The sequence below is a fragment of the Oncorhynchus mykiss genome, chromosome 24 (assembly GCF_013265735.2).
Source record: "Oncorhynchus mykiss isolate Arlee chromosome 24, USDA_OmykA_1.1, whole genome shotgun sequence".
NCBI classification, from domain to species: domain Eukaryota; kingdom Metazoa; phylum Chordata; class Actinopteri; order Salmoniformes; family Salmonidae; genus Oncorhynchus; species Oncorhynchus mykiss.
In genome coordinates, this window is record NC_048588.1 from 16504901 (window position 1) to 16515695 (window position 10795).

General features: G+C 45.0%; 1 protein-coding gene across 1 annotated transcript; it reads right to left on the bottom strand.

The window, feature by feature from the left end:
* Positions 1-1111: 1111 nt before the first annotated feature.
* Positions 1112-10406, bottom strand: abhd15a (abhydrolase domain containing 15a). Its single transcript, XM_021582423.2, has 3 exons — positions 9224-10406; positions 3155-3507; positions 1112-2696 (listed from the first exon to the last, which is right to left on the bottom strand). Exons 1-3 carry the CDS (start codon positions 9788-9790, stop codon positions 2075-2077), a joined length of 1542 nt encoding a protein of 513 aa, XP_021438098.2. The 5' UTR covers positions 9791-10406; the 3' UTR covers positions 1112-2074.
* Positions 10407-10795: the final 389 nt, after the last annotated feature.

A 10795-nucleotide genomic window follows, 5' to 3' on the forward strand; every position in this document is an offset into this window, starting at 1 on the left:
CTTCCACAAGATTCCCACAATATTTGGGTGAATTTTGGCCCATTCCTCCTGACAGAGTTGGTGTAACTGAGTCAGGTTTGTAGGCCTCCTTACTCTCACATGCTTTTCAGCACGGCCCACAAATTTTCTATAGGACTGAGGTCAGGGCTTTGTGATGACAACTCTAATACATTGACGTTGTTGTCTTTAAGCCATTTTGCCACAACTTTGAAAGTATGCTTGGGGTCATTGTCCATTTGGAAGACCCGTTTGCGACCAAGCTTTAACTTCCTGACTGATGTCTTGAGATGTTGCTTCAATATATCCACATAATTTTCCTGCCTCATGATGCCATCTATTTTGTGAAGTGCACCAGTCCCTCCTGCAGCAAAGCACCCCCACAACATGATGCTGCCACCCCCGTGCTTCACGGTTGGAATGGTGTTCTTCGGTTTGCAAGCCTCCCCCTATGTCCTCCAAACATAACAATGGTCATTATGGCCAAACATTTATATTTTTGTGTCATCAGAACAGAGGACATTTCTCCAAAAAGTATGATCTTTGCCCCCATGTGCAGTTGCAAACCGTAGGCTTTTTTATGGCGGTTTTGGAGCAGTGGCTTCTTCCTTGCTGAGCGGCGTTTCAGGTTATGTCGATATTGGACTCATTTTACTGTGGATATAGATACTTCTGTACTTGTTTCCTCCAGCATCTTCACATGGTCCTTTGCTGTTGTTCTGGGATTGGTTTGCACTTTTTGAACCAAAGTACGTTCATCTTTAGGAGGCAGAACGCGTCTCTTTTCTGAGAGGTATGACGGCTGCGTGGTCCCATGGTGTTTATACTTGCGTACTATTGTTTGTACAGATGAACGTAGTACCTTCAGGCGTTTGGAAATTGCTCCCAAAGATGCCACCAAGGAAAGGTAGAGTGTATTTTGTAAAGGGTTAGGGTTAGATGTTAACTGAAGCTGTGCTCCAGCAGTAGCAGCTGTCTGAGTGGATGAGGATCTGTAGGGACACACTGCGGAGAGATGTCTAATTAGATCACACAGACACACACGCGCACGCAGACCCACACACACGTACGCGCACCACACACACACACACACACACACACACACACACACACACACACACACACACACACACACACAAAGACAGTGGCATCGCTCTGGGCATACAGCTATTTTAGGAGTGGTCTAAATGGAAAACTCTCCATGCGTTTTATGAATCCTCAGACAAACAGAACTCTGCTTTACATAGTCTCAAAGTATGACACGTAAAGTATTGCACAGTACATAAAGTTCCACATACAGTAACTGTAATTCATACAATGTTACACAGTGTTACTGTAATTATGTCTGGACACAAATTAACAGTATGTGACCAAAATGAAATGCTTGCATGATACATGTTCCCTCATAGTTTTGTTTTATTACATTGTTCCTTACCAATCATTCACATCATTTAACACATTTAACAGAGGTTTAACATTGTTGAGAAATCTACAGGAAAATCATCATGTCACTAACAGTGCCAATTCAAAGTCGTAAATTCTAGCTACATTCAACAAACCTCAGTCAGAGTTTGAATTACAACATGTGGGAAAACCCACAGACCCAACAGGTTCCACCCAGTTCAGCAAAATATCACAATATCATTACACAAATTTTCCTCTTGAATCTGATTGGCTCGTCAGAGAAATACTGGCAGTCCAGTGTCCAGATGGGCATTTTTGGACAGTCATCGGGCGGAAACAAACGCACACAAACACACACACACAGGCTTTTCTGGTTACCCCTAGTGTGTTTTGAAGTGTTCATCCTCAATTTCTGAGAGTGTGTGTGTGTCGATGAAACCCTGTTCCATCAATTACCCAGGTGGCTGGGGCACACAGATTCATTTTCAGCCCTTAAATGCAAAGCTCTCTTGTTCTGCAGATACAATCCCTTATCATCCATAATATCAATCCCTTATCATCCATAATATCAATCCCTTCTCATCCATAATATCAATCCCTTATCATCCATAATATCAATCCCTTCTGATCCATAATATCAATCCCTTATCATCCATAATATCCTCACCCCAGCTCATCTTGTATAAGACCGCTGCCAGTTGTAGATAGTGTGAATATTATGTGAGCATGCGGGCAGCCTCTTACAGCTACTGACACTACGATGTCTGAAGACTTTGCCCTGGCTGCTACCCCCCAGGCCCCTCCGTCTGGCAGCCTGCTTAGCCCTCTCCTCTGCCGCAATGAAGTCCGTGGTGGCTCTAAAGAACTCCAGCAGGGCCTGGTGGCTCCAGCTAGTCCCAGGGGTCCCTCCACCGGTCACTCCCCCAGAGAAAGCACTCCCTTCCTGGGTATTAAAGCCACAGTGTCCCCCCCTGGTGGTCAGCAGCAGGAAGAAGTGGGGGTTGCTCTCGAAGAGTTCCAGGGGTAGGGTAGACTGGGGGTCTCCTCTGATAGGGTCATCCTGAGCACAGACACTCAGAACGGGGATGGCGACTTCGTCTACGTCCCGGAGGGGTTCATTGCGTTCCCAGTAGGCCTCCCAGGCTCCCCCACTGCTGCTGCTGGTGCCCGCTGCTAGGGCCAGGGCTCCTTTAGGGCCTGGCTGCTGGCAGAACAGCACCTCCTCCAGGCCACGCAGGGAACAGCTGGAGAAAAGGGTGTCGGTGTGCACTGTCTCACCCAGCACTGTCCTGTACCTAGATATACAGTACACAGACATGAACACACACACGCAAACAAAGAGACAGACCCACAACACCCACACATACCCACACACACAAACAAGTACAATCAGTAAATAAAGTACAATCAGTAAATACATTTAGAAGAGCTGCAAGGCTCTGTAACATCCTTGTTAGCATTGATTGTGAAACCACAAGTTGGGTCCCGATGCCCCGCTCGATCAATAGCACTGTGGGCAGGACACCGGTTGCCATGGTTATGGTATTGTATTTTAATAAAATCCTATAATATCAGGGTATTTGACATCGTTCCCTTTCTTCTCCTCTTCTCAATCAGGTTTCTCTATCTCTCCACCATCCCCTCTCCCTCATCCCTCCCTTTCCATCCTTACTCTGTGTGTTTGTCCCCTTCTACCCTCTCCCTCCCCTCTCCCTCCCTTCCTCCCCACTCCCTTCCTTCCTCCATCCTTTACCTGCTTAGGCATATCCTCTGGTAAGTCACCAGAGCCCAGTGTAGGGGCCAGATGGGTCCTTTCTCAAACCAGCTCTGGCAGCGGAACACTGGCGAGAGGCAGGCGGCGGCCGTCACGTAGCTGGATGAACCACACTCTCCCAGGTAGGCGAGGAGGAGACCGGACCCGGTGCTCTCGCTCACCGCGTACAGCCGGCTCACAGGCTGCCTGTAGCGCACGTAGCGCACGGCCTCGCGTAGGTCACCTGGGTCGCCAAACTGCTGCAGCTTGACGGTGCTGAGGGGGGTGGCGTTGTGGCTGCGCCGGTTAAACACCACGGGTAGGTAGCCATGGGACAACGCCACCTCACAGAGCTGAAGGACATAGAAACAGAACATAATGTAATTCATAGTGTTAGGTCAATGTAAAAGCCCTATTTAAATACATCAATTCATTAATGCATGATGTTTCAACTGACTATGAACTGTAACAACACCAACACAGGCTGCATCTGACATGGCATCCTATTCCCTATATAGTGCACTAATTGTAAAAAGTAGTCCACTTTATAGGGAATAGGGTGCCATTTGAAACACACCAACAGAGTATGAATGTACAGCTTCACAGAGATATAAAAAGACAGGGATTAGAGAGAGACCAAGAGGAGGTGTAACAGATACATTAAATATTTACAGAGCTAAGAAACTCGCAAGAGCACTTATACCTGGATATCATCTTTTCTCTCTGCGTTTCTCTCTTTCCTCTGTCTCAACCTTTCCTTCTCTTTCTCTTCCTCCCGCTGTCTCTCTCTGTCTGTCTCTTTCTCAACATCTCTCTCTCCCTCTCTCTGAATGAATTCATCCTACTATTATCGTGGATCACAGTAGTATTGAGGTGGCGACACTATTTCATTGAAGTACAGTTTTCCAACATAAGGATGATGAGGTATAAAGCAGATCATCTTTGCTCCAGTCCTCCATTCGTTTTCCCTCTGGACTTCTGGACGATGCTGCCAGTGTCGATCCCATGAGGAATTCTTGTCACTGAGACTCGAGAAACGCGGAAGTATGCACACGCCAACACTCACACTTAAACTCATGCCTGTACAGTCGCAGACACACACCTACACACTGTCACTCAGAAGCATGCACACGCCTGCACAAAACACCTGCAGTACATCCTGCCACACATATGCCTACACAGACCCCTGCACACACTCATGTGTATGCATCTGCACACACATTTACACACTGCCACATTCTTCAGACAAACGATGCCAAACTTTCACAAACTCCCACAAATATTGAAGGTCCACCATTCAGCCTGAACATAGCTCTGTGAACAAGACCAAAGGGATTTGTCTCTGACTCAACCAACCGTAGAAATGGAGGAAGTAGAAATGACATCATCGCTCTAATAACACAGCTGTTAAATGCAGAGGTAAAGTCATCATGCTGAAGGGCTATCACAGTCAAGTTCATCATGCTGAAGGGCTATCACAGTCAAGTTCATCATACTGGAGGGGTATCACAGTCAAGTTCATCATACTGGAGGGGTATCACAGTCAAGTTCATCATACTGGAGGGTATCACAGTCAAGTTCATCATACTGGAGGGGTATCACAGTCAAGTTCATCATACTGGAGGGTATCACAGTCAAGTTCATCATACTGGAGGGGTATCACAGTCAAGTTCATCATACTGGAGGGGTATCACAGTCAAGTTCATCATACTGGAGGGGTATCACAGTCAAGTTCATCATACTGGAGGGTATCACAGTCAAGTTCATCATGCTGAAGGGATATCACAGTCAAGTTCATCATACTGGAGGGGTATCACAGTCAAGTTCATCATACTGGAGGGGTATCACAGTCAAGTTCATCATACTGGAGGGTATCACAGTCAAGTTCATCATACTGGAGGGGTATCACAGTCAAGTTCATCATACTGGAGGGGTATCACAGTCAAGTTCATCATACTGGAGGGGTATCACAGTCAAGTTCATCATACTGGAGGGTATCACAGTCAAGTTCATCATGCTGAAGGGATATCACAGTCAAGTTCATCATACTGGAGGGGTATCACAGTCAAGTTCATCATACTGGAGGGTATCACAGTAAAGTTCATCATACTGGAGGGTATCACAGTCAAGTTCCTCATACTGGAGGGGTATCACAGTCAAGTTCATCATACTGGAGGGTATCACAGTCAAGTTCATCATACTGGAGGGTATCACAGTCAAGTTCATCATACTGGAGGGCATCGCAGTCAAGTTCATCATACTGGAGGGCATCGCAGTCAAGTTCATCATACTGGAGGGCATCGCAGTCAAGTTCATCATACTGGAGGGTATCACAGTCAAGTTCATCATGCTGAAGGGCTATCACAGTCAAGTTCATCATACTGGAGGGGTATCACAGTCAAGTTCATCATACTGGAGGGTATCACAGTCAAGTTCATCATACTGGAGGGCATCGCAGTCAAGTTCATCATCAGCATTCCTATTTTGATTAAATGCTTATAGAAACGTACTCATCAATGCAACAATGTGTGAATTAACGCAGGAATTGGGCTTCTGCCATGTTGGAAGACTGAGGGTATATTTTGAACCAGGCATTTGTCTAGCTCCGAATTACCATAGTTCAGTCTTACTCACTGGCTTGACTAATTGTGTAATAAACGTGTAGACAGTATGGTGTCCTGTGTCTGGACACAAGCCTGTAAAATCCACACTCAGATGTGATCTCACCTTTGGCTCTATGTCTGACCTTAAAGAGAGCATACAGGAGTCATGGGACCCATTTCACTCCACAACGTTGTTTGTTCCCTTCTCTCGGTCCCTCCCTAATCCCCTTCACAGATCTGACTGTACTGGACAGGCAAAAGAAATATGGTGAAAACTATTTGGAGTGCAATGCTAAACCAACCCAGTCAGCTCAGATCTGTGTTGGGGAGTTATGAGGGAAAATGGGAGTGGAAAGACCGCAGACTAGCTTGCTACAACTCAAGCCGTTAGGGGGATAGAGGGCATAAATCCTATAACTGTCCTCTAACAAATCATCCACCGCACACTCTGCATACTTTCATACTGTATAGCCAGGGCAGCAGGACTGAGCAAGAATATGACTGCATCCCAAATGGCACCCTATTCCCTATATAGTGCACTACATATAGAATAGGCACACTTGGGACGCAATTTGCAACACCTGCCATTCAGCGTCTGTTTCTAGACACTTTTATGGTGTGTGCGTTTGCTGTGATGGAATGTAGGCCCATACGCTACAGTATATGCCCAACTACTGTAACATAACATGGGGGAGGGAGGGGGTAAAACAAAGACAATCTCATTATGAAAAAGGATGACAAAGTCTCATCTAGAAAGGATGATGTCCAAACACACTGATTTAGCTCTCAAAATACACGAATGTGCTCTCTCTTTATCTCTCTCTTCCTCTCCCATCTCTATCATTCCCTCACTCTCTCTCTCTCTTTCTTTCTTTCTGACTCCCTCTTTCTCTCTCACATACACATACACACACAAACACACATACAAACACACACACACAATTGGAGTTGACCCAGAAAGACAAAAGAAAAAATAATCCAATATAATTTGCCCTTTACTCAATCCGTCTTTCTATTTCTTCCTCTCTCTCTCTCTCTCTCTCTCTTACATTCTTCCCATCACCCTCTCTTTTGCTCTGATGCACCCTCGATCTCCCAGCAAAAAGGAAAGTCAAATCTGACAGAATTACATTTGAGTTAAATCTTTCTTCCCATATCCTTCTCTCTCTTTCTTCCCCCCATTTCCCTAGGCTACGGACATAAAAAATCATTCACTTTAACTTTTACTCAAAATTCATTTTCTTCAGCTCTCCATCTCCCAGAAAACAGAGAAGTCACATTTGACACATCTGATAGAATACATTTTTCTCCAAATTTCCCTCTCGCATCTCTCATTCTTTCTATTTCCCCCTCTCCTCCCTCCATCTCTTTCTCCCAACATCTCCCTAGGCTACAAACAAAATAATTAACTTAAACCGTAGTCTAAATTCCCATTCTTCTGCTGACTCTTGACAGGCTGTTGATAGTGTATCAGCGCCTATGAATGCTCCGATTGTTGACAGACTAGGCTAGTAGGGGGTGCTGGCGGTCAAGGTTGTGACTTTTTGTTACTCACAACAGTAAGAGATAAACATAAATCAGGAAACATAAAAACATAAATCAGGCTTGTAACCATGCAAGCCTGTCCAGATTGGACAGTTTTACAATCAATTGGGATACTTTATAGTGGATTGGGCAGGTTTTTTGATCTAGTTGGGGTAGAATGTGTCAGAAGAATCTAGCAACATTGCCTGGACCGCAGGGCACTCTGACTCATTATAAGGCTAATGGGCATTGGAGTGTAGCCTGATCCCAGATTTGTTTGTGCTGTCTTGCTGATAATGGTATGAGTTGGCAAGACAGCACAAACTGATCTGGGACTAGACTATTGGGAGTACAGCTGCAGTGATGTGATCCTTTCACTCATAACCTGCCCAGGCAGAGCAAAGCCTTGTAAAAGCGTTTCTCAATTACCACAATCACTGTATTGAACCCTGGTTTTACCGCATGGCGCTGTGCTCGTTGTTCGCTTTCTTGCTCTCTTCCTCACCTTGCCAAGACTGACTTGAATGAAGATGCCCCCCATGCTCAATGGAAATAGCCATTGGCACTGGTACTTTCTCATATCTCGTCCAACCTCCTTTTTTTTACACCACTGCAATGATGAATTAGACATCATTTCACTATTTATGTCATTTCACCATTACAAATAACTTCACAGATTGAACCTTCAACAATGAATGGTATAGCAGAGAATTGTATGACCATGAGATAGGCTTTGTTATGTGTATGCATATAATATATGATTACCAAATAAGTCATAATAACTACACAGAAAACAGTAAATTATACAGTAATTTGGGGTATTATCAACAGTAAAATACTATGAAACATTTTGCTGCAGCATACGGTAAATCATGGTGCATTGTGGTAAAATGTTGTGGGCGGGGAAATAATTGATGTATTTCAAATGGTAATGTATTTCCACCCCACAGAATACAATACTGTAATGTATCTTTGGAGCAGCAAAACCATTTTGACCACTAGTGGGTGCATGGTATTGTTGTTTCTGGCTCATTAACATATTTTGAGGCTGCCTTGTAAGAGGCTGTATTTGTTGCACCTGTGAGTGAGAATGATGTAACAATGGAACTCCCTTCTGGTTATAGTGATCCATCAATTTGTATGGGGGACAGATTGGAGTGGCAGTAAGTCCTAAACCTTAAATAGTTGAGCATTTTGCCCTTTTGGTCTGTTTTGATCTGTAGTCGCTGCCAAACCTTTGTTATGACCTCTAGAAGTGCAAGTGATATAAAGCCCCACATATTCATTAATATGCTGTAATGTGTCAACACTTTCCCTAGCAGCCAACCTGCTTGAACTAATCCCTTGTAATTACAGTTTTGTGAAATACAAAACCCTCCCCTTAATTAATTTAATTAATTCATCCATCCATTCATACTGATTATGGTAGCCTTTTACTTGTTTACAGTATAATACAGTCACTTTTACAGTATTGTACTGCATATCATTATACAGTACTTGCTTTGAGACTGTGTTATTACAGTAGATGTACTGTTATATGAAATACATAATTGTACTTGCCACCAAGCTGCCTGTAAGCTACTGTATATTCACAGTAACCCCATTACAGTGTAGAGATGTCTAGAGTTGATGTAAATCTTATTTCTGCCCCTGAGACAGTTCACAACAGCCCCCAATAGACATCCATAGCACTGTAAGCTATGTTCTATGTAACAGCTATGTTGTCAGAGCAGAGGTCAAAAAGGAGCAAGACAATTAGTATAATTTTGCCCCCATTAAGACCATAAGACAAGCCTTAGCACATACTGTAGGCCTAATAACAGGTGTAGGTGGGCACTGGGCACACTATGGTTGAGGGTGTTTTCACATGATGAACAAGAATAAGCCTGGTTATGAGGAGGTATTGCATGGTATTTCATCATTCATTAAATCATTAGGCTACCTTCAGCACATTTCTAGTGATTTTCCCGAAAGAGTTGGGTATGATGAGGAGGATTGGGCTCGTGGAATTACTCGAGGTTCTCCTCCGTTTCTGGTACGACGCACCGGCCACCGAAACTGCCCAGTCCAGTGCCACGAGACCATCGTCACTCAACTGCAAGTAGTCTCGCACGAAATGCACCCGGCTCTTGTACGGCCAGCACGCGCCGTAGACTGTCTGAAGAAACGCACTCGCCCGCCATGTCCATCCGGTGCACGCCGTGAAATTGCTGAAAGTCCTGCAGTGTTTGAGGAGATAGTTGGCCAGCGCTGAGGGTTTGCATATCAGCGCAACAGCGGGGACTTTATTCTCACCTTCCAAGTCCGGTGTCTGGGCATTAGCACAGTCCCCCGGGACCTCCCGGTCTGAGACGCACCTCTCCGAGACCCTCTCCTTCGTTTGCCGCCGTGAAATTCCGAGCCTCTGGAGGAGTGCGTCTGGCTCGCCCTGGGTACCAAAATATTTCGAAGCTGGCCAAATAACGGCCACCAGAATCACAATACACAAAACCACTAGCCATTCCAGCATTTGAACGGTGGGGAATAAACGGTCAATTCCACGGATGTTATATAGGCCTACAGTTATTCTTTAATTCAAGTCAGCCAAAGCTAATATTAAAGCACAAAGAACAAACCGGACCATCTTCGGTTGGTTGATGTCTTCTTCTCACAAAGCACAACGTGCGCGTAACCATATAGACTACTTGCTTTCGTTGGGAGAAACCAGAATGCGCACAGTCACAGTCCCCACTTTATTTCCTACAGTAACATTTCCACCTTGATATCTCCAGCCATTTATGGTTGATTAGATTTTCTGTACATCCTTATTGAAAACAGATCGTTGAAGCAGAAACTGACTGGAAAAGACCCACTGTTTCAAAATAAAGCGCTCGGCTCCAGAATGGTTGCCTTCTTCAAGGTGCATTCCTGGGTAAATTACGCAAAGTGTTTTCTCCGACAGCACATGAAAGGTATGGACACCCCCTATCCAGGCCTTTCCAAATCGGGATGCATGGTGTTCTCGGCGCGCGCCTTTGAATTATCAGTAATTTCATGCAGAGCTGCGCAAGCTTCGCTCCTCAACCTCAACAGCTGTGTGAGCGAGAGAAACGTCAGAATGCATTGCACTGTTCATGCTTCAAGTGCGAGGCAGGCAGGCGCCTCCCAGCTCCCATGCAGAAACCCTCGGTGTCAGATTGTCAGAGGCGAAAACACATCAAATTAACTTACGGATGTACAGCAACATTTTCTCTTTCAAGGTAGTCATTCTATGTGAAATAGCATGGCTAGATGTAAGGAATAGAGGGACATTAGGGAGGCAATATATGTTAGGTAGTGCTCGTTAACCGCTGCTTGTATGGGGTGATAACGATGCAGTTGTTGCTGTTTTGGACCTATCTGAAAATGATGGCAGTCTGACGGCAGTCTGACAGAGTGCTGTAGCCTGCCAGGGAGGACTGATGGTGAGGACCAGACTGACAGAGTGCTGTAGCCTGCCAGGGAGGACTGATGGTGAGGACCAGACTGACAGAGT